At 39.9% G+C, this 25,526-nt stretch overlaps 1 protein-coding gene across 6 annotated transcripts in view; it reads right to left on the bottom strand.

The window, feature by feature from the left end:
* Window positions 1-25,526, bottom strand: part of VGLL4 (vestigial like family member 4) — a 142,396-nt gene that overhangs the window by 73,724 nt on the left and 43,146 nt on the right. The window contains exon 1 of one of the 6 annotated variants that reach the window (XM_046641523.1): window positions 2,617-3,233. The exons of the other annotated variants lie outside the window; for them this stretch is intronic. Coding sequence (XP_046497479.1) covers window positions 2,617-2,698 — 82 coding nt within the window. The 5' untranslated portion in view covers window positions 2,699-3,233. Of the gene's footprint in view, window positions 1-2,616; window positions 3,234-25,526 lie in introns of those variants that run through there. 6 annotated transcript variants of the gene reach the window in all.

The raw sequence follows: 25,526 nt of genomic DNA, 5'->3' as shown, positions 1-25,526 counted from the left end.
AACTCTCCCTGCCCTTCACCAATCTTCTTCTCCTATCCCAATGGGCCCCCACCCCACCCAAACCTACTATTTGTGGTTAATTTTTTCCTTTACTCTCTTTTCAATTACGCTTGTAGATTACTACAGTGAAAGTGCCAGAGAGAATTCACCAAGCAGAGGCCCTACCTAAACCACTCAGAGTCCACTTTGTGAATGTGGGATTTCAGGAAGACCTTATATGCGACAAGATAATTGGTTTAAAAAGACTTATTTGTGTCTAAGTTGGTAGAGAGGTTGAATAAAGACGATGCAGAACATGGTTTATTTTGAAGAGTAGAGCTGTTAATAAAACTAACGAATATGTTATAACTAACCTAGAGAATAAGAAAAACTAACCATCAACATCTTAATTTTTAAAACTAAACATTCAGAAAATTAACGTGTCCCTTATTCTTAAGAGATGTGAAACTTGCCTGTGCCCTCAGTGGAATTAAATGTTGCCCACCAACCGTACATTCCATTTTCCAAATAACCTCCCAGGAATGCTGGTGTGCTATGTTTAATAGGAATATTCTCAAAGTGTCAGATCTAAAGGAACAATAACTCTTCCAACTTTTCTTACCAAAAAAAAAAAAATCCCATCTAAGATTTATGCCCATCTTCAAAACACTCTTTTGAGTTCAGAGCAGATGTGTGCAGTGTTTACACTGAGAAAACCACTGGGACATAAACAACCCACTATAAACACCACTCAAATTTTGCTGTGCTTTTCTTCATTTCCTGTGTATTTATTTTGGTGTTAAAGTAATGTTAACTTTCATAATAAGGAAAATAGCAGCAGATGTTTAAACCAAACAGACTATGGCAAATCATCCCACATATCTACTCAACTTTCAAAATCAAAGTTTCGTCCTCCCAAATAAGGAAGCCAGAAGACTGCTCTCACTGTGTTACCTACTACCCAACAATAAATCAACCTGGGCACGCTTTCCATGAGCTTTTCCTCACCACCAACTGGAGACATAAAAAATGATCGTGCTATCAATTTGCTAGCAAGCCTTATATTCTTCTCTTAGGCTGATCATTGTTTTGTTTTGGTTTTGAAAATATCACATTACTCGATGACAAACACAAGTCAATGGAAATCGCCTTAAGGTTTTCATTTCTTGTTCACTGAAAAAGTCTAAGAAACTAACTGCAATATGTTAATTTCACAGGAAACAGGCCCAGCTGCTTGCTACTTAGTTCTGAAGAAGTCTCCCTTTTAAATGAGGGACTTCAGAAGTAAGATGATACTTAAAGCAGCAGATTCAAAGAAAGCAATTCACCAAAATTCTTATCAGTGGAACAACTAGGAGTAAAGAAAAAAACAAAAAAAGCTTTTTTAAAAAAAAACCTTAAGTATGAGATCCTTATCCATAGAGTTAAAAAAAATAAATTAATTAAAACAATAACAAAAAATTGAATGAGATTATTTTCTTTCTTGAAGGGGAAAGGGTAAGTTTTCAACTGATTAGGCAACAGGCCTGAAATTTTTACATGAAAAATACAAGTGGGTCGGCTCACCCTCCCACATTTCTTCAATGTTTTCTTGTTCAGTTCACTGTAGGAGAAAACATGGAAACTGCTCCTGCTGAATCAGAAAGGAGATGGTGCCTCGATTTGTATGTGGTTACAACAAAAAACACTCCTCCTGCCAAGCTGCATTCCCCCAGAGATGCCTCTCCGGCCACTCAAACCCAGGCCATTACCACTGTTTCAAATCGCACGTAGATAATGTTCCAACAGATTAAGAAATCGCTTTCTCTCTTCTTACTACTAACAGAGACGGCTTCAAATACTACAAGGCAGTGGGGAAATACCTCATGGTTTAGTAGGAGGTAATAAACAATAAGAATCTGGAGTTGTTTTTTTTTTTTTCATCTAGCTTTCTGGTTGGTGTGTTGTGCAATCACTTCCACAAGGGACCAGAGTGTGGAGGGAACATCCTTCAATGTCAGAACTCTTTCAGAGCTGTACAGGAAATGGGAAATCAGACAAAGAGCCAGTCTGTGCTCTGTGACACGGGTGCCCTTCCAGTCCTCCAAAATGAACAGAAAAATTCTTCATTGTTTGGAGTAATCACTCCCAAAAACAAAAATTCACTGTAACTTTCTGTTCCCCTCTACAGGAAAATCCAAAGCACTGCTGGAATACAACATGAGTGTATGTTTAAAATAAGTATCAAAGCAAAAAAACAAAAACAAAACTCGACACATTTAAGTTTTACTTGGGTCCTAGAAGTACTTCCTCTAATGAGAATGTCAACAGAAATCAAAAAAAAAAAAAAGAAGAAAAGAAAACATTTTAAAGAGTTAAAAATTTGAAGAGTTAGTATGTTGCAAGCATAAAGCAAACTTTTAACAGTTTCTATTTCACCGCCTCCCCGCCCCCCAGCCCTCTCCACCGGAACCCTGAAGGCTCAGATCCAAACAACCAACTTTGTATCGAAAACAGTACATAATAACCGCTCGCTTTTCAAAGCACCCTCAAGTCCCAAGAAAGAGAACAAAATGCAGAGAAGGCATTCAGAACCCTAAAGAAGGAGTGGCCTTGACCAAAGCAGTGGAACAGCAGTTTCCAGAACGGAAGCTCTACCTTCATAGCACAGAATGCCGATATTGTTGTTCATCTTGTCCAAGTACTGGTAGTTCAACAGGTCCATCTTCATAAATAGCATTTATTGGGCTAGCACAGAAAACCAGCTCTTTGCTTTCGCCCCAAAAGAGTACGTTTCAAAAATCAATTATTGCTGAGTAGCTCCTGGCTCTTCGCTTAAACTTCACAAAGACGGAGGCCCGGCCTCAGATGATCAAAACAAAGTATGTAAAAGTAAAAAAAAGAACACACGCACAAAAAAAAAATCGAACTCGCACAAAACCCTTCAAGGGTTTATTTGTAGACGGTATACGTTTTGTATCCTCAATTGAGCATTTAAAAATTGTTTCAGAAGTCTTTACAGGTCTTTTTTCGAAAATAAAAAAGGAGTAAAAAAGAAAAACACGAAGCACATTTCCTAGGACAAAGCCACGCTCGCTTTCCTCACAGCCCGCTGCAAGTTAACTGCGCTGACATGCTGGCTATGCTTGGTATGACTCGTATGCAATCGAGCTTCCTCTTCCCAGCGGGAGGGGGTCGGAGCATGCTCACTGAGCCCCTGGAGCTCTTCAAACGGCGGGGCTATTTTCTGCACAAGATCAGTCTCTAAATGTACTAAGTGTTTGAAAGAAAGAGAAAGAGGAGGTGGAGTCTGTACAGAGGGCCCGTGGCAGAGCTGCGCTTGACAGGAAGCAGCCTTGCCACTGCAAAACCGTAGGAGGGAAAAGAAAACCCAGGAAGTTTCTTTTTCGGGAGCTGAGAAAAAAGTAAAAAAGCCATCATGGAAGCAAACTTCCATGGCATTTAACTTTGGTGTATCTTCAATTTTGAGTTTCAGAAACCCAAGCGTTTTGCTGTGGTCCATAAAACACACAGATTTGTAAGGTTTCTTTTTAAAATTGTTTTACAATGTCCACTTACACTTCCTATATTTAAATTTCTGATGGTAATGCTGCTACATGTAACGTCTCTCTTAATCCTCATAACAATCACATGGACAGGGCAGGGGTGGTCTTACAGCAGCGGAAACTGAGGCTCAGAGGGATTCAAGACTGGCCCATGGCCCCAAAATAATCGGTAAAACTACTTTTAGAGTGTTTTTTCCCTAATATTATAACCTTCTAAAGAACAAGGTGGGGAAAACAGAGAGTTTAAGCAAGTAATACTGATATATCCAAAAGTGAAAGTCTACTTGAAATGATGGGGTGGGGGGTAAAATTATTTTCATTTGCACATATGAAAGCTGTTCCGTCTGTGCACCAGAGGCACCCAGCAGCCTGCCGCCATGTCATTCCTTGTTGGAAGGACTTGGGGCTTAAACTTTGCCATCTCCAATATCTAGCACAAGTAGGTGCCCAAAAGCTGTTTACTGAATGAGTGAACCACTTCAGCACACGAAGAACACACTAGCAAAACAGGGAAAAACTGGTTTTATCTTTGCACATCACAGCTAGCTTTTGACACCATAAATAGACAATTCACCACAGGAAGTGTTTCTGTACTGATATTATTGTATGGTATTTGAAGATTTAGAAAATATCAAGGAGTGTGCCATATTGTAGACCAAGACCTGAAATTTTAATGCTCTAAAAGAAGAGGTGAATAAATAATTTCGAGAGGTTATATGTTAAAAATTCAGCAATAGTTGCATTTTGGGTAAGAGGCATGTTCACGGCAAGCTGTTCTAATCAAATCTCATTTGGAGATTAACACAACACCCAACACCGTTGCCATCACTGCTACAACGGCTGTAACAGGGATAGCAGCAGGTGAAGTAGGCAACAGAAGAATCAAGATTTTACAAGCTCTAATTTATAAGGATATTTATTAATGCTAGATTACATATTCTAGGTACTGAATAAGCTATATTGAAAGCTATGTATTCCATCACTTATAATTAAAATACTTTGTGGTATTTGGCAGGCAGGGTAGAAAGAAAACTCTTATTGCATCTATTATAGACAAGATTATTGCACTGAATCTTAATATCTTTAGGTATAGATGCAAATTCAACTGATAGCTTTGGAGAACAATTATTGTGCTACGTTCTTGACATAAATTCTCAATCAGAAAACGTTATGAGTCGTTAGCATAACCCACGTGGGAGAGAGCTGGCTGCACATCAGAGTCAATGTGGAGCTTCTAAAAATCCTGATATATAATCTAAGGTGAGGCCCAGCATCAGTATCATTTTTAAAGGGTCCCATGTGATTCTAATATGCAGCCAAGGCTGAGAAACATTGCTTTCATCCAAGAAGGAAAAAATTACCTGCCTTAAGATACTTCATTTTATATACTTAGTTTGAGAAGGATAGTTTTGTTTTTTTAAATATAGTGATTTAACCAAATTCAAACAATACAGTTGTAAAAATATGAGTAAAATATTCAGTAACTTCCTTTAATATCTCAGTATCACTTACAACATGGTTCTCGGCCTCTGAGCGGCAATCATCTGTATGCACACAGTTCCACAGGTAGACTCTGACGTTTGTTTAGAATGATCTGTCATAACACCTCCATCCCCTAGTCACATCTTTCCCACTGATTCGGGATGCTAGCGTGGTGCTACTGACGTGTGGTCCACGGACGGGTTCAAGAACTGCTTGTCACTATCCACAAGAGACAGATACACAAACCAAGAGTGAACATTTGGAAACTTTTATAGCAATTTGACAGAGTAATTTTATGTCTCTTAAATCTTCCACCCAGACAGTCTGAGAAGCCCTGTGCTAGAGGACGGCTAGCTCCAACGGCCGGACTCTGCAGTATGGTAAATGCCCTCGGCAACCCGGGCCTGCTCCATTCCAGCTCCTCACATCTTTCACTGTATGCTTCAAGAACATTGACCTCCCTACAGTTACTCTTAAAAACTACATTATTTCTCTTCTCGGTGCACAGGTTCTCTCTTGGTGAAAGACTTTTCCAGCCTGTCTACCCAGCAAACACCCATTCTTCCCTCAAGACTTGGCACGTGCCTCTCACGTCTTGTGGGCCCGTCGTCCTTCCATCTCATTCCCTGCTCTGTGCTATCCTTTCCCCATGTACATGCTTCTATCCTAATCAGGTCTAGGCTTTAAGAGCAAGGGCTATGCCTTCTTCACCTTTGCAAGGTCAGTCTGGCATAAGCCTGGCACATGGTAGGCCATCAATAAATGCTTGTTGAATAAAATCAGTAGGGTTAAAACGCCTCACAGGCAGATTGTCAATTCCCCCCTCTCTACTCCCAGCACACTCTGGATTATCTAAAGACATGATCATGTCAACATCTTTTGGGGACCACAAGTCCTCACATTTGAGGAACACTCATCTAGATTCTGACCGAGCTTCAGGTTACAATCAACACATTCATTTTAAAAATCCAAATACTGGAAAATGTCAATGCTTCTCAAGTTCATTCATAGGCTAATATAGTTACAATTAAAGTACCAACAGGATTGTTTTTAAGGAAATTGGAAAGATGGTTCTAAAATTCATCCACAAAAAATCAGGTAGGAAGTTTTGCGGTTTTTTTTAAGGATGAAGAAATTTGAGCAGTCAGATATTTAAAACATAAGGCAAAGAACATTTTTGGGGTGGAAGTGGTACAGAATAAGTAGCTCTAAACATCTACTGTTATACAAAGTTTTTACTGTAAAAACTTTAAATACTCTAAGAAGATGTTCAGACTATCTAATTTGGAATAGGGAAACATCTCCTAAGCCTGAAAAGACCCTTAAATCAAAGACAGAAATCATAGAGGAAAACGCTGAGGAATTTGACTGAACATACAAATTTTATGTTTTTGTACATCCAAAAACACCCAGACCAAGTAGAGAGGCAAAACACAAAACAGAAGAATATATTTGTAATATATATTATGGTGGATGAAGGATAAATACAGGGTCTTGGTATATAAAGAACATCTAAAAATAGAAAAAAATAAATATTTTTTAAGTGAGCAAAGAACATGAGAAACAAATGGCCGATACATTTTTAAAAATCTAGTGAGCCTCATTAAAAACTTAAAGAATACAAATTTTAAAAAAATTAAGTAATTCTCCATCTGCCAAATTAACAAAAAGAAAAGACGTTTTCGATCTTATTTAATGCCTGTGAGGCGAGATGCCATTGGAACCTGGGTTCCCTGCCGGTGGAAGCGTAAGCAGATAATGCCTTTCTACAGAGCAGTCTGACACACACACCAAGCTATCAGTGCTCTGGAAAACGCTCATATCCTTGTGCTTGCACTGGACTCTACTTCTAGAACTCTGTCTTAAGAAAGCAATAAGATTTGGTCAAAGAGTTATATAAAGATGCTTATCATTCTTATATTTATAATAATGAAAAATGGAAAACCTAAAGCGCAAAAATAAGGGAATGCATTATAACTGTGGTATATCAATGACAGAATATTGTTAAAATAGAAATAACAGCCCCAAATGGAGTCATTTGCCCCCACGACAGCAAACCAAGACTTAACTGCAGTTTCACGCTCTCACAGAAATGCAACCTTTAAGCAGTCAGCTGAAACTTCCTGATCAGCACCAGTAAGGTAAACTGCGTGAGACCCTTGCCGCTCCCTCCCACCAAAGAAGACGACCTGGCCTGAAACAATCCTTTCTCTTCTTTTGCTAATAACTTCCTTGCCCTCCTTCTGCTATCAAAACCTTCCATTCTGTACAACTCCTTGGAGCACCCTTCAAGAATTGCTGGATGGGACACTGCCTGACTCATGAATTCTTTAATAAAGCCAATCAGATCTCCAAACTTACTTGGCTGAATTTTGTTTTTAACAATATCATTCAGCTGTTATAATTCCTTCAAAAATATATAATGACAGGAGGAAATGCTACACTCTGTACTATATAATAGTACTACATATGTTAATTGAAAACAAGTAAAAAATAGGATATAAAAGTAGTATGTACACGATGCATCAATTTTCTTATATATTTATGAATATATACACGTAAGTAGAAAAAAGTATACATATGTATTTAAAAGACAGAAAGTACACCAAAATGTTAATAATGCCTATCTTTGAGTGGCGGGCATTTTTGACATTTTTCTGTATTTCTAATTTACCTACAAAGAGCATATTCCTTACATAATCAAGGTGAGGGTGAAGGAAGTTCCCCACTTTTGAAAAAGCAGACACATAATGAGAAAACATGCCCTGGTAAGGCACAAGCCGTGGAACATACGTATACCTTATTTTTAAACACTGTGATCTGTCCTTTTGATTTAGATTTAACAACTAAAGACAATAAAATTCCAAACATGTATTTAGACCTTTGTAAGATTCAGAGACGTTTATGATGAGGTGTCTGTCCTACAGCACAGCCTGCAATATAGCGATGTATGTCAACTACAGCTCAATAAAACTGGAAGAAAAAAAAGGAACAGCCCACAGAGAGAAACTCTGTTTAAACTTCCAGAGCACATAGACATATATGCACCTGCTTTCTGTCTTCATTATTTAGTAATCGTTTCACATATTAGTATCGATCCCCTAAACTAGACCATAAGCTTCTGGAGAAAAGGAAAACTAAGCTTCAGTTCTTGGTATAAAGCTCCCCAAGGCATACAATAAGTGCTCCATAAATGTTCACTATGGCAGCATCTTAGCATAATGATGGTAAAATGATGCTAGAAGCAAGCCCAGGCTAACTATTGGGTAAAATTGTTCTATTTGCTGGAGAGTTGACTACCAGTGTAAAACAGAGCTAGCACAACTGTGAGCTGCTTAATAAAAGCCAGCGATCAAAAGCACTCTCCAGACACTTTTTAAAAAACAAAATGCTTTCATCAGAGCACTTGCAGAAGTGGAATATTTTAATGTTAAGTCTAATAATAATCTCCTCAAAGACACTGGGAAATATAAATAACCCTACTGGGCTATTTGGTTCCCCCACTGGATTCAATTGCTCTCTTCTTCTCAGGATTCTAAGCAACCTAGATATTTAGCTAATGCTTTCATTTTAACATTTTTTTCTCCTTACCACACATTTATTTTTTTAGAAATCACTTTAACTTGACATGTGAATAATAATTTTAAAAGACCTTACCAAAGGAAGAAAATAAGTCTGACTGTACCTTGATCCAAGGTATTGGTTAAACGAGAAGTTGGATGTGTGAAAATGCATGTTTAAGAGCATCTCTAGAATCCACTGCAATTTATGGTTACATTCTTCAATATAATATGAACAGTCACAATAATAATGATGATGATGTTTGTTAGACACTTCACTGGTCAAGGAACTTTCACTGTTTTATCTAACTATCTTTTCTTTTTTTTTTTTTTGAGGAAGATTAGCCCTGAGCTAACTACTGCCAATCCTCCTCTTTTTGCTGAGGAAGACTGGCCCTGAGCTAACTACTGCCAATCCTCCTCTTTTTGCTGAGGAAGACTGGCCCTGAGCTAAGATCCATGCCCATCTTCCTCTACTTTATACACGTGGGACGCCTACCACAGCATGGGTTTTGCCAAGCGGTGCAATGTCCGCACCTGGGATCTGAACCAGCGAACCCCGGGCCACCAAGAAGCAGAACGGGCGAACTTAACCGCTGCACCACCAGGCCGGCCCCTATCTAATTACCTTAATTACTAAGACAAGGTTGTGAGAAGGAAAGCATAGAAAAGGGCGGAAGTGAAAACCTAGCATTGAGTGGTAAGAAAGAAGACTGAAGAAACCAAAGCTTCTTTTCTTTTAAATGCTGTTCAGAATGCAAAGTTAAAGGCTTAGCTAAAAGCCCACCTTCTCCAAGCAGCCCATTAGCTGGAACCAATCTTTCATTCCATGGTATATTAGGCTTATGCTGCACTTAATTATAAAACAAGGCAGACTATGAGATAACTTATGGATCTCTCTCCTCCCAGATTATAAAGACTGCTTTCTACACAGTAGGTCCTCAACAACACAGCTGTTGAATTAAAAAAGACACCAAAATGAAACAATTTTAAAACATGTCAAGTATCAACAATGTGAACCTGAATATCTATTAAGTTCCCTATGTTACTACGTTTTCTTTCAAGGAAAGAATCCCTAAACATATCATAAAATATTGCTTATTTCTCTAACTTGGAGTTGCTCACACTGAAATGACGATGAAAAATATACAGTATTTTGTCAAATTTTTCATGAAAGCAAATACCATTAAGCTATTTGTCTTGACTTTTATTGTTCATAAAATGGTACCATTTTTAAGTTAAAACACTCTCAACTTCTGTTGAGTACCACTAGATCATTTACTTAATATAGTGGGATTTTAACACAAATATATGTACTTTTAAAACAACTTAAAATGGTTCTTCAAATCAAAGATTTAAACTTTCAGTACAATAGCACCCTCTAGGGATGAATTTTAAATTGCAAAGACAATTTTGAAAAGCAAACTGCATGATTTGGGCCACTCATCTGATTTTAAACAAAGTCAGCCTCTTATTTTATTTAATTTTAAAAGTCACAGTAAATATCTTTCAACAAACAGTTCCTCTCACTCTTTGCAAAAACAAAATTCCAACAAAACCAATTGATATCAAATGATTGAATTAAAAATTTGCTTTATTAACATGAATTTAAAATATAAATAGTATTTAAAAGTGCAGACTAGGACTCTTGTTTTAAATAAATCAGTACTAGAGAAGGGAATTTAACCATTTAACATTCCGAAGAAAGGAGAAATCTCTTGCAAAACACTGTAACTTGCTAGTTTTACGAGTGCCTTCCATGCTTGGAACAAATGCTTCCTTGCAAACAAAAATGATTATTTTAGTGACTTTCATTACTACAAACAATTTAGGTTCAGTAAATCCCATTCAAAGAACATTCACAAATAAAATATTACTCTAATATTCACATTCTCAAAAATTATAACTATCCACAGACATATTCCTGCCAGGGTTGGCTAGAACTTACTTCCATAGTAAAAACAGGAGAAGAAATACAATGAAGGAAAAGTCCCAAATATTTAACATTTGAAGAGCTAAGAACACTGATACCCCATTGTTTGACCCAATCTTCAATTAGCAGTTCAATTTGCCGTCATAGTACTTCATCAATTATACAGCATTTTCCTACCTCTGGAATCACCCTTTCAACCAGTTAGGATCCAGTCCAGAAAACAGACACCACACCTGTTTTTTTTAACAGAGAGAATTTTACTACCTCCTCCCCTTGTGCCCCCTTCTAACAACTACTCCTATAGGGTAACTACTATTCTAACCACTAAGAGTATTAATTAGTTTGAACACATTATATAGAGAGAATCATTTGGTATGTACTCTTATGTGACTGGATCCTTTCACTCAACATTATGTTTATGGGTGTTATTCCTATTTTTATGTGCAGCTGAAAAAAAAAATCATTCATTTTCATTGCTGTATAGTATTCTATTGCTCTAATAGATCACACTTCCTTCATTCTACTGTTGATGGGCATTTAGGTAGTTTCTATTTGGGGGATATTATAAATAGTCGTGCTACAAATATTCTAGTACGTGTCTTTGGTGACATATGACTGCATTTCTGTTGCATACACACACTTAGGAGCAGATACGTTAGCTCATAGAGTGAACATATTTTCAGCTTAAGTAGATATTGCCAAATAGTTTTCCAAAGCAATGGTACCAATTTATACTCCTGCCAGCAGCGTATGGGATTTCAGGTTACTCCATGTCCTTGCCAACACTTTTCCATCTTTTCCATTCCCACTACTCTGGTAGGTATGGAGTGGCCTCACTGTGGTTTGACTGTGCACTTCTCTGACCCAGAGTAAAAACTTTTAAAGGGCTGTAAGAGGCAGAGGGACAGGATTCACCACCCAGAACAGAGGGAAAGGGTCTAACACAGTGGCTGTCAACCTGGGCAATTCTGCTTCCCCCAACCCAGGGGACATCAGCAATGCCTGGTTGTCACAACCTGGGGGTAGTACTGGCATCTAGTGGATGGAGGCCAGGGATGCTACAATGCACAGGATAGCCTCCCACAGCAAAGAGTTATCTGGCCAATAATGCCACTATTGAGGAACTCTGATGGAAGTAAACCATTATTAGAATTTTTCCCCTTAGCCATATAATCAATAGCTGATACAGTTCAAGAGGTCAATGTCCTACTGTCTTCAAATGTTATTTTTTCCCTATAGCTGGAAGGAAAGAAGGACAAATGACACTCGCTCCATGTTGCGCATGGTGCGTGCCCTAGCGCTGGGTTCTCTCACAGATCTTGTTTCTTTTTAAATCCTCACAACAATGCTATGAGGTACTATCACCATTTTACAGATGGGAAACAGACAGCAGGCTAAGTAGCTTGTGCAAACTCACACAGAGAGTGGTAGATCTGGGATCTGAAGCTGTGATTTTCCACTATACCCGAAGTCTTACTTTTTTTCCCCCCTCTCCTGAGCCCCACTGCAGCTGTATATTCTAGTCATAAGTCCTTCTCGTTGCTCTCTGTGAGCTGCCACCACGGCATGGCAACTGGCAGACAGGTGGTGTGGTCCCACTGCCGGGAACTGAACCCGGGCCACTGGAGCAGAGAAAGCCCAAACTTTAACCACTAGGCCATCAGGGCTGGCTCCCCAAGGTCTTACTTTTAACTAAAAATAAGAAGTTTTTAATGTCTACAATGATTGTTAACTTGCAAAGGGTGAGTTTTACATTCGATTTACAAAAAGCAACTGAATAAAAACTAGGTATGAAAAACAGATCATTTGCAATGTTAAGATTAACATGCACCTGTAAGAACTGTACCTTAAAAATTTTAAACAAATTCATCTTCCTCACCACACTGTGATCTCTCTGAAGTTAGATCCGTGTCTTAGTTTTCTTCATATATGCCCCAATGCCTATAGGGGTAGACATTTCAAGTTTCCTGAATTAATTACTGACCTAAAAACCCGGATAAAGGAAAACAGAGTCTTCATAAAGTAAGCAGATGGTCCCAATTTTCTTTTTTCACCAAGTCAACTATATTTTAAATGGTTTTTGTTGAAAGTATTCAATTAAATCACATAATGGCCAATACCATCAAATTCTTTTCACAGTGCAAACAATTTCATCTTTCCAAGGATAGATTTGCCAACATTGCCTTGTTAATCATCCTTTGGTTGTTATTTATTGATGCTTCTATTTGTGAGGACATTACAGTCACGAGGCCACCAGAAATCCATCCACTAGAAGAGCAGCTTTCAATCCTGGCCACACATTAGAATCACCCAGGAGGCACTGAAAGCCACGGATGCCCAGGCCCCACATGTGGAGGGTGATTCAGTAAATCTAGGGTGGGGCCCAGAAAGATGCATTTTGAATGTATCCCCAGGAAACAACTACACACAGCAGTAGTTTGGAAATAGCTCCCCACATAATTCTGACACGCTCCCCTCTCCTTCAGGTTCAGGACTACTGGACGGGGTGAGGATTTTGAACTGAATTTAGTAGAGCACCTGGCTGAGGGAACCCCAAGCCTTCCATACCTTCCAGAGTTCAACTGCATCCCAGGGAGTTACTCCTGGGCAGGACTAGGGGGCGACGTGAGCCAACCTAAGAACAGCTCAAGTTCCCTCCCATTGGGAAGCTATACTGTGAACCTGATCACCTGAATTTACACAATTCCAGTCTTGCTTTACACAGAAGGGGCAAATGAACCCCCTTGTTCTCAGCCTGTCATCTTAGACTACAGATGCTCCGTACCTGGAACAGGACCAGAAATTTATAAACTGCCAATACTCACCTGTTATTAAGACCAGAAATGTACAAACAGGATTTCCTATTTATCGCCACACGGGTAGGGATGTGTGGGGTGTGAGGGGTCCTGGAAATGGGACAGAGCACTTACTGGAGGAGCACAGTAGGATTTCCACAGTGTGTGTGTCTAGTTAAGGCTGGTGGTGGTGAATTATTATGACTCTCGCAGTGCCATGAACCTCCCTTCAGAGGACTTCGGCAGTTGTAACATCACATGTGTGCCCTTCTCATGAATGTCCATCTCCCTCCCAGTTTTCCTTTTCATTGTTTCCCCAGCAGCTAACACAATGCCAGGCACCTGGCAGATGATCAATGAAGATTTGTTGAAAGAACAAATGAGACGAAAGAACTCTAGAGTCTACGCTGGCAACGGAGGGAGGCCAGCGGGGTTGGAGGCCCTGAGTTCTGTGTCAAGTCTAGGGGAGGCAGGAGGGAGAGCACTGACAGCTTGGCGAGCTCTGCAGAAGAACCAGGCTTCTAACCAGGCTTAGATCAGCGACACTCCAGCCTCCCAGAGAAGCGCCAAGACTGCGGCCCCAGTAACAACAACCCACAGTCCTAGTGAGGGACTCAGATCCTAGAGAAAGAGAAAAGAGGATCTAGGAACTAAGGACGAAGCCAAGGAGAAAACACGGTAGGGGTGAAGCCAGGAGTGAGACAGCAAAGGCGGAGAAGAAGGTAGAATGGGAAACTGAGAGCAACAATGGGCCCTAATGACGATGAGCTCTCTGCAGTCTCCTTCTGGCTTTCCAGTAAAAGAGAGTCCTAGATACAGAGTCAGAAAAGCCCGGTTCCCAGTCCAGCTCAGCCATGTGATCTTGGTCACGGAATTCTACCTCTCCCAGCCTCAGTTTCCTTACCTGCAAAAGGGTAAAATGATAAAACCTCACTTGCCCCTCGCGTGAGGCTGTCAAGGACCCAATGAGACAATGGCTATTTGTGTTTTCTAAACTGCAAAGTACATACAAACGCAGGGAATTATTACCGCCATCCTTCCTAAAGACAATGGGGTTTCTTGCTATTCCATGAAGAGAAGTGAGCCCTGTTCAGACAATAAGACTGCCCTGCCCCTCCAACCCCCAAAGAATCGCCAACAGAAACAACACCTATAAAAAAGAAGCAGGAACAAAGGTCGTCCTGCTCCAGTTAGCAGTTTCCTTCTGCTTAATTAGATCGTATGTGGATTTCTGAAAGGAGTGTCAAGAAATGCCACCGCCACGTAACACGTGTGTCCATCGGGAAGAGGGAACAGTAATTTAAGACGGCTGTATATCTGTGAAGGCATCCACACGCATTTTTTTTTAACTTTAAAAAAATGATCATAATGCTGTGCTCAGTTAAACTTAGCATTCTTATTACCCTAAAAGCTGTCAAATATTCAAAAGTCACAATAACTACTTATCCGTTATTTAAATGAAGCAAAAGCATATTCTGAAGACTGCATTAAAAAGAGGGATCTAATCCCAGAGATTACTCTGTTGACTTCACACAAAATGTCCATTTACTCACCCATTTCCCCAAGCCTCATCTCTTCTTTCTTACTCACCATACGTCCCACTTCAATACACAACATTCTTCTCTCTTCCATCTCTACGGTATCTGAATCAGCCCTAAAATTCCAGGGTTCTGGATAATTCCTCTCTTCCCTTTTGCTTCTCATTCCTACCCAACCATAGGCTGCTACTTTCATTTGCAATCTCGAGACAGAATTTCCTATTTTATATTATAAATGGTGGTAATTATTATTTAGAGAGGGTTGTTTCTGCTGGGTTTATGGTTGTTTTTCTTTGGTTTTTCTGTCTGAAGGGATGTGGAGAGAGAGACAGAGCTGTACCGTCCAGGGCAAAAAAGAGAGACAGAGACATTTTTATCCTAACAGTGAACATGAAGAGTATTGTTTAGCTCATTTTCCTGATGGTTTGAATTAACAATAGCAACGATAACAGCCAGAGCTTAAAGTGACGAAAGTTCTACGTTTCTTTCTTTGGGGAGATCACTGAGGCAAGCTGTCTGCTACCTAGCAAGAATACTGGCTTTCTGTTCAACAAGAATGAAAATATTTAAAATTCCTGGTTGTCTCTAGTTCTAGGTGAGACTAGTTATTAAAGAGTTAAGGAGCCTAAGCACCTCACCCAGAAAAGTCTCAGGTGTAATCCTGTTACTTTTGAGTGGCAATCAGCGCTGTTAGAGATTCTGATTATTCAAGGATTACTGTTACTGGATAGCTGGGCTAACAGCCCTGTGGTAAGGGCCGCTGAGAAGAAACTTATGGTCCTCCTTGCAGTGATGCCAATTTACGCTGCAGAGAAATAACTCATTCTCCCTGATCTCTCCTCCCCGCTTTCCCAGTAAAACAAGTTTGAGAGAGAGAGAGAAATGTGAGAAAACACAACATTGCACCTGCACACTCAGAGGGGTCTACTCCCCACAGCAGTAGCCAAACGGCCATATTGTATTTATTGATGCTCTAAAGGTACAGCTGCTGAAAGCACAGGCTGAACACTGTGCTTTCGTTTGGTCTGGGACCCCCAAGGAAAGGTACACCAGTATATTTTCCTTTGGAAAGCCGACACATAAAACAGAAGCTTCCTCCCCCTTATTTAAGCAAACAGAGGGCCTAACACCTTCCAGTCGCCCTTCTGGCAGAGCACTGCAATATGTTTGCTGTTTTAATATCACCATCAATTAAAGAATCAGCTGCCAGTTTTAATAAACTGGGAAGGCCACAGAGAAAAAGAACACATAAATTCTTTCTAGACTACTCCTTTTACCCATCCGGCATGTGGCCCATTATTCTTCATGAAAGAGTAAAAGCGTGCATTCAATTCTCACTCATACATACACATTTAGTTAACATTGAACAAAAAGAAAAGAGAGTTCAAATAACTTGTCAAATATGCACTTATAAAATGTTTAAATCCATACCATGTACGCTTGGTACATGAATGTGAAAATATTTCAAAGAGCCAAAAGTACTGTTTGGCTGCTGATAGAAGACACTATACAAAGTGTAGCACCTAGATTTTTTTTTTTTTACTGATAGAAGAATGCTGCCGAGCCCCAGAAGCAGCGACGTCTAAAAACGTCCCCACACACTCCTGACTCCTCACTGCAAGCCTCAGGTAGAGAGATATCCTGCCCAGGGTCACGGCAGAGGTGAAAATCCAGAAGTTAGACCCAACACAGATAGAATTTCCACGGCTCCAAGTACTGTTTACTTGTCTTTGGGACCCTAGACACACGGTAAGCAAGACATCGAATGAACAGTGTGGACAGCAAGCCACATTAACACAAGGACCACTTCACTGGCTTAGAAGTGACTGGGGCCCAAAGATGAGTAAGACGTGGTCCTTGTCCTTGAAGAATTTATCATTGAGGCCAGACCACAGGAACTACAAACACACAACAGAAGGCAGAGGAGGGAGAGATCCTGTTTCCTGAAGGAACTTGGGTGTGGGCTTCACAAAGAAAGCGGCATTGGTCTGGGCCCCCAAAAGAATAGCATTTCAAAGCAGGGTTGAAGGACAAGGCATTCCAAACAGAGCACTGCATCAGACACAAAATATTTGATATAACTTGATGATTTTTCCATAGGCATATTAAGTGAACTCTAAGTGACTACTCAGGACAAAAGTACCTAAAAATATTAAAATATTTAAAATGTCCAATCCCGGAGTCCAGGAGTTGGTCAGCAGCAGGTCCCAGTCTTGGATCTGTCACAAACTAGCTACGCGAGTTTAGGCATATTACTTAATCCTCTGGATCTGGTTGTCCACCTCTGAAAAATGGGTATAACCCTAGTGCCCCCAGAAGACCGCCCACTTCCATCGTGGCATTCAACGCAGCCTGGTGGAACTCCGCCCGGCTCTCTCTCCCCGATAGACAAAGACCAAGAGCTCCTCAAGGGCCAAGCTCTTTGCTCGTTTTCTCTGAAACACTTAGCCCGGTGCGAGTACCAGCAGGCTTCCAATACACGCCACGTTCTCTTCCTTCTTTCTGATTTCTGTTTAGTGAAAATACTTTCATCTGTACTATCAAGTATGCTGTTCTTCAACTTGTGAACTATCTCAATTTCAAAATTTGAGTTTTACTTCACACACTTCAGCATATCTCTACTCCAGCAGGATTTTTTGTATGATTAATGTTATAGGTCTAAAAATTATCTCTCTTTGGGGACTTGAGTATATGAAACACCAGTGGAAAATCACTTACATTTAGTTCTAAAAATTAAAAAACTTTGAGATCCTAAGAGAAGACTCTTAAGCTTTACATTAACTGAATGGTCATTTCAGCTTTGCTCCCAAGAGATCAAGAAAAACACAGAACACCAAACTGCCACAAAAACAGTCCACTGCACACTTCAGTTTCCGCAGTGTAGCCGTGGGGCCAAACAGCAAGATCACCATACACAAGTCTTCACAAAAATGAACACAAACTCTGCTTGTTGTCCATTCTAACTCTAACTCAGAAGGACCTGGGCACACTGTCTTCACCGATAGTCAATATTCCTGCCGTATTGGAGGGTAGGAAACTATCAGGATGGAGTGATGCTAAGAGAGTCTTCTGAGGCAACAGACTGAAATTCAAGCTGCCCATAGGTCCAGCACTCCGCCCAGACACCCCCCAGTCACAATCACTCAGCAAATCGCTACCCGGAAAGAACAATCCCCATTTAAAAAACCAAGTAATAATGAGAAAGGAATCATGACTGAATGACGCAAATAAAGTGCAAGATAAAAGAAGGAAAGGAGCATTACAAATAACAAGAAGTTAAAGAAAATACACCAGAGAAATTACGCTGCCAAGAATTTGAAAGTTATGAATCAACATTTCTCTATGAGAATTAAAAAAAAAAAGGCATAACCTCTCTGAAGTGAGAGCTCAGAGAAGAAACAATGAGATAACAAGGAGAGATGAAAAGACAGCTAGCAAAGTTCAGAGAAGAAACTGAAAAGAAAAATTAGGCTATGACAGAATGGATGTCACATTAAAAGCAATAAACGAAACCGAGATGTTGAAGAAAACCCAGTTAGGTACGTAGGCACAGGCTTCAGGAAATCACAGCGGTGGGTTCAAGGACAAGCACGTGCCTCACAGATGTTTACCGCAGACTTTCTGGAAAGAAGTCTAGGAGAGCTATCGGAACAGACAGTCTTCTCTGGCTAATATGGGGTAGCCATTCTGCTCCTACAAAGGAGGTCAGCCCAGGGACAAAGCCACATGCTGAGAGAATCCCGGGAAACGAAGCCAGAGCCTGATAGCACCAGGATCCTTTTCATCAAAGGCACCTGAAGCCCGTCCGACCTTCAGGGTTTTTAGCCAATGAATTAATGAATTCCTCTTATTTTTTAAAATCATTTTGATTTGGTTTTCCCTTTCTTGCAATTGAAACCTTCTTGATATAAGAGATAAAAACAACTGAAATTTTTTAAAAAAACAAAATTTTCATAATTTTAAAATAACACACCAGGAAGATAAAAGAGAAACAACTGAAAAAGTATTCAAAACAATAGGAAAATGTAGTAAAGTGACTTGCTATAAAATTAACATCAAAATTCAATATGAGAACATTTTATGTGTGGTAAACACAATCTGATGGCTAACTCAAAACACACTCCCAACTCCCTTCTCCCTTCTAAGCCACACTAGAGGGACCGAGAGCACTCGATACGCTCTTCCAGAGTTTCCTGTAGCTAGGAGCAGCCATGAAACACAGACCTGACCAATGAGACACAAACACAAGTCTGCTTTGGGCTTCTGGGAAAGCTTTTGCTTTTCTTAATAAAAAGATCAGATATGGCTCATGATACTCTTTCTTTCTTCTCCCTTCCCTAAAATTACTGTCTTGAATGCAAATGTGATACCTGGAGATAAGGCAGCCATTTTGTGACCATGACGTGAAAAGCAACAGAGAGACACAAAAGAAACTTAACAGCGGTTACCTCAGACAAACTAGGAACCTGAGATGGGAGCGATTTTCTTCACCAACTGAATTTTCTTCTTTTTTTTTTTTAAGCACACTTTATAATAAAAACTGGTAAAGAGAGGACAAGTAAAAGCTGGGTAAGCATAATAGCCAGGGAAAAGCTCTTCAAACTATCAAAATAACACAAACCATGAGTTTACAGAACCAACCAGGGCTTTAGGGGGTGGAAAGTAGTAGAAAATATAACTGAAAAGATAAAGGGGTCAGAGGATGAGGACCAGGAATAAATGAGACAGAAATCAGACCTGACTCTGTACAGTAATGCACAGTAGGGATGCATCCCCGCAGATTCCTTTTGTGGGGAGGGAGGGCGCGATATGATAAAAACAATGTCTAAAGATCAGTCTAGGATGCAGAATAAGTTGGGAAAGAAGCAAAAGAAAAAGAAAGTGAAAATCACAACAAATTCATCCAACTCAATTCTCATTTCAAAATTAAATTAGCAGTACTTGACAAAAAAATTCTGCTGTTGCACATGTTGAAGAATGTGGACAGCTCTGCTCCACATACTACTGCTTTACATATCATTATTTCTGAGATTAGCAAAATGATAGGTTAATTTCTCTATGCTGAACAGTAATGCAAGAGAACACGCTTGCCATTTCTTCTTCCATCTCATTATAAGTAAAAATTCCATCCAAATGGCTCCAAAAAAGACAGTAGCTGGACACAGACTAGTCCCCAGAAGGAAGGCAACTGGAGTCCCATTGACTCCTTTTGCACAGACGATGGAAAGAGCACGCAGTCAGCAGTGTGCAGGCGCGGGTTCTGGTTTCCAGTCCCCCTTAGCTCACTGTGTGGTCCTGGGCAGCCACCTTCTCCTCTGGAAGCCCACCACTCTCACCTCTAAAATAAAGGAGTTAGACCAAAAGTTTGCTACAGTCCTTTCCCATTCTAAAACCTTCTGAATAGTTTAACCTCGAGGCTGGCAGGAATGGCCCCTAAAAGAAGAACCTGGGTCCAGAGCTGGAGACCCAGGATCGAATAACTGACACAGCATAGTCACAGGTCACCAACGGCACCCAGAGCACGTATCACCCTAATCACGATATTTAAAACTTCTTGAATATTTAAGAAGTCCTACACTTAGGAACCTGAACTACCAAATTTCATATTTACCTTGAATATGGAGATCCTTAATAGCTATAGTAACTATAAAATATATATAATACACATAAGCTTTTTTAAAGACTGTAGAATTAGCAGCTTAATATTAAAGAGTAAAAATTCACCCAGAATAGCAACATCTTAATGTACAACCTGCTTTCATCTTTTATCCCATCTTCTATTTCTTTACACAGAAAGGAAATGTGGCATAGGCACACAATGGAATATTATTCAGCCTTTAAAAAGGAGGAAATCCTGCCATATGTGCCAACGTGGACAAACCTGGAGGACATCATGCTAAGTGAAGTAAACACTCACAGGAGGACAGATACCGCATGACCCCACTTATATGAGGAACCTAAAATAGTCAAACTCATGGAAACAGTAGAATCGTGGTTGCCAGGGGCCGAGAGAAGGAGGAAATGGGCAGCTGCTCATCAAGGGACGCAAAGCTTCAGCCATACAGGATGACAGAGTTCTAGATAGAGATCTGCTGTACGACATGGTGCCTATAGCCAATACCGCATTGTGCACTTAAAGGTTTGTTAAGAGGGCAGATCACATGTTAACTTTTCTTACCACAAATAAAAAAATATACATACTGAGGAATGTTACTCACTATCACATTTTTTGCTTTTACACACAAAAGCTGTGATAAATCGCCTAGTAAATAATCTTTATGCCTTTAGGTGAATACATCAGTTGGATAAATTGCAGAAATTATGTTTATATATTCAGCCTTTCAGTCAGCGTTTTCTTTGTATCATCTACTTCTTAGAAATGGATTGTGAACTTTTCATTGTTAGTTAAATTAATGCAATGATAGAATTCTTACACTGAGATATTCTCTTTTGTAAATCTATATCCTCAAGTACCTTAATAAAGATATTAAAATTTAAAAAATAAACAAATTTTAGGATTGGAGAAGGACGTTTATAGCAGGGGGATGCTGCTCATGCTGAAGCAAGTAACTGTGCCGTAACACAGAGGGCTGCGGCCGCACGGCCACCAGAAGTTTCAATAGAAAAGCAATTAGATTCTTTTAACTAAGTGGCAGGAAACAGACTTTAACGGCTAAGCATTTGGTTTGAGCATGTCACCGACCAATGTATAAAATCACAACATTTCAGAGCTGGAAGGGGTGTAGAGGCTGTGTGAATCTCACCCCCTCACCAGAGTTCAAGACATCGCTCCCTGTACACAAGGCCAGTTTACCGTGGGCCCCTTGGCTCCCGCGCAGGGCTCGCTGTCTCCCTGGCAGCCTGTTTCTCCACTGCCGCATAACTCCCAATGTTAGACATTTCTTACTTCCAGCGAGCTGAAATCAGCTCCTGCCATTTCTGCCCCAACATCCTAGTTTGGTCCACTGCAGCAACACTGGTAAGCCTACTTCATCCTTCCTCTACAGGGAGAATCTCTGACATTCAGAAGCCAGTTCTTCTGTCTCAACTTCAGCCTTCTCTCTGGATTAACTATGCCCAGTTCCCTCAACTCTATCTCACGGTTTCAACCCCACAGCATTCAACTTCCTTCTTCACGTGGATTTAGTCTGTCACTGACCCTCTTTTTTTAAATGGTACACAATTGCAGACAATGTTTCAGAAGAAAACTGTCCAGAAGAACGGGATTAACGGGATTATTACTCCGATGATCTGATACAGAAGTAACACTGATTCTTTCCTCTCGTCTACTTCTTCCTGTTTAGATTATGTCCCATGTTCTCCTTTAAATTCCTCATTCCTTGCTCCCAGGAGCAAGTGAAGCAAACCAAAACCAAGTAAAAACAAAACCAAAAAACCATGAGGCATCAGATACTATTTACTAGGTAACTTTCAGAATGTATTGGAGAAAAATCAGAAGTGGCAGAACCTATGTGAACAGAGAAATCATATGCATCAGAATCCTGAGAGTAAATTACCTGATAATTGAAATTCTATTTGTTTGTGGAATTTTGCCAAATAAAACTAAGGTGAAATCATGTTTAGAAATAGACTCCTTAAAAATTAATATTAGGGGCCGGCCTGGTAGCATGGCAGTTAAGTTAGCACATTCCACTTCAGCAGCTGGGGGTTCACTGGTTTGGATCCCAGGTACAGACCTACGCAAGGCTTGTCCAGCCATGCTGTGGCAGGTGTCCCACATATAAAGTAGAGGAAGATGGGCATGGAGGTTGGCTCAGGGCCAGTCTTCCTCAGCAAAAAGAGGAGGATTGGTGGCAGATGTTAGCTCAGGGCTAATCTTCCTCAAAAAAAAAAAAAAAAAATTAATATTAGCTCATCAAGATAAACATTCTAACTTGTCGTCAATTTAAATTACCTAAATATGTCAACTCAATGACACAGGTATAGACACAGGCTGAACTATCCAGGGTGGTTTTACTATAGGAAACAACTGTGGTAAACTCCTATTTATTTCAAGTTTGGGAGAAACAGAGTATTAATTAAATGCTCTCGTTAACTGAAAGTCACCATAAATAAATAATTTTCAATTACTTGGAAGACAATCACAGAACAAAATATTTTACTAAACACTCAGAGTGGAGCACACGGAGAACCATAAGTGCACCAGATGGACTCAGTCTTCCCTCTACACCCTTGAAGCTTGAAGCCAGGTCCCCACTAGCAAGATCAGTCATCTCAGCCCAGGGCTGTGCATGAGGCAGGTAATGGGCTTAAGTCAAACACACTAATAACTAGTCAACATCCATCCTGGTTTTCTACGGCAATTCCAACTTCATGTATTTTTTCCAAGAGATGCAATTCTTTTGAAGTACAGCTAAATATGACTAGATTTCTCTACCATAGTAGTGATAATACCCACATAACATATTCACAAATCATAAAAAGGAAAATTTTGTAACATCTTAATATTTTATTTGAAGAAAAATAATCATTATATTCATCACACATCTAGGAACCACCTTAAAAATAAACTCACTAACAAAACACACATATTATATACAAAAAACATTCATAATAGTGTTGTTTTTAATAGGAAAAAAACCTGAACTGAAAATGACCTAAACTAATAAACTAATGAAATAAATTACAGTACATCTATATACATGGCCATTTAAAATGATGATGCAGATCTGTATTTAGTGATACGGACTAATGTTCACAATAATTCTAAGTGAAAAAAGTCAGGCCATATATGGCATGACTTCGGTTTTGTTTATATACGTATGATTGCATTTTTCTGTACATAGTGTATATATAACATTGTATATCTAGGTAACTACATGTAAATATTATTGCATTCGATATTACTCTATTTTTGTGACGTTATACATTTGTACAGGAAAATGTTTGAGGTCTCTACACCAAAACTAATGGTGAGTCATCTTGTGGGCGAGGGGAGGACTTCAGATGGTTTTTGTTATTGTTGTTTATATATTTTCTAATTTTTAATGAATGAACAAGAAGCAAATGACAATAAACTTGTATCATTTTTTAAATCCCTGATAATGGTTTACTTTCTGTCATTTGTCTCTCACTCAGGAGTCATAGAACTTTACTGTATTAAAATCTCTGAAAGCATATATATAATACACATATATATACACATATGTACACATACACATGTATTACACACACACACAATGTCGCTTGTAAAAACTCCTCCAGTTTTGGATATGCTCCAGAGGTGAAACGCTTTCCACATAAAAGAGACCTTAGTCTTTGGAGATAGACCTGTCAGGGGTTATTACTGGAAATAATTCCCTCAAAGAGAACATAGTTCTGGAACTAAACATCCCACCAGAAATACGTGGAAAAGAATTAATCCTTCAGATTTGTCCAAAATGCACTTTTTCTCCATTGAAACTCTACCAGCCCCGATCCCCGCAATTCACAGAATTCTCTCTCTCAGAAAATAAAACTGACCTCAAGTATAACAGAATAGCCGTACCACTCGTTAGTCCAAGTGTGTTCCCATTCTCTCTTCCTAAAAGCAGGGTGGCATCTCCACACATCCTTTCAGGACATCTGTACCGACTTTCAGAGCCTTTGTAGTGACTCTTGGAGATTTTCTTTAGTGTCTCTAGTTAATTTTTTAATAAGTTCAATTACCTCCAAAATGAAGTTCCAAACCTTACTTACCAAAATGAAAGAGATTGGACTGTCCTCACTTACTCTAAAAATTCCGCCATATTCAAATCCCAACACGCCTCACGCACCTATAACTTTGCCAAAGCCAATTTACACCATGTTGCCAACCCACAGCCTGGAGGATGAGTAACTTCTGAGTGGGCAGAAAGAGCTGGCTGAGCAGCCGTGGAGGAAGAAGAATGGAGGATCACTACCCTGTAAAGAAAGAGGATCACTACCCATGCACGCAGATCCTAGCAAGGTCTACACCACAACACCACCAGTCAGGGGAGGGCTGAGACGGCATTCCTTCATTCGGCACATATTTACTGATCGCCTGCTAGGTGCCAGGCACTGGAGATTCTACAGTGAACAAAACAAGACAAAAATCCTTGCTCTCATGGATTGTATATTCTAGTGCATATGAGGGACAAAAGAGAAAAAAATAAAGCAAAAAAGTGCAGTCAAGTCACAGGTAGGGGAGAAACAGGGAGAAGGAAGGCTGCTCTAAGAAGGTGCACTTGAGTAAAGACACGAATAAAGAGAGGGAGCAATCCACAAGGTTATCTGAACGAAGCTCAGTCTATGCTGAGGGAACCACAAGTGCAAAGGCCCTGAGGCAGGAGGGGAGACAAGCTTCCCAGGAATAATGAGGAGTCTAGCTTGCCTTAGAGATTATATAAGGTGGCCAGCTCTTATCTCTGCATGTGATGGAAGGCCACTGGAAGGTTTTTGAACAGGAGTGATTTAATCTGATTTATATATTTTTTTTAAAGATTGGCACCTGAGTTAACATCTGTCGCCACTCTTCATTTTTTTTTCCTGCTTTTTCTCCCCAAAGTCCTCAGTACATAGTTGTATATTCTAGTTGTTGGTCCTTCTGGCTGTGCTATGTGGGATGCCCCCTCAGCATGGCCTGAAGAGCGGCGCCACATTGGCACCCAGGATCCAAACGGGTAAAACCCTGGGGCTCCAAAGTGGAGCGCAAGAACTTAACCACTTGGCCA

Source organism: Equus quagga, chromosome 1 (genome assembly GCF_021613505.1).
Source record: "Equus quagga isolate Etosha38 chromosome 1, UCLA_HA_Equagga_1.0, whole genome shotgun sequence".
Lineage (NCBI taxonomy): Eukaryota > Metazoa > Chordata > Mammalia > Perissodactyla > Equidae > Equus > Equus quagga.
This window is presented reverse-complemented; position numbering and strand designations above follow the sequence as displayed.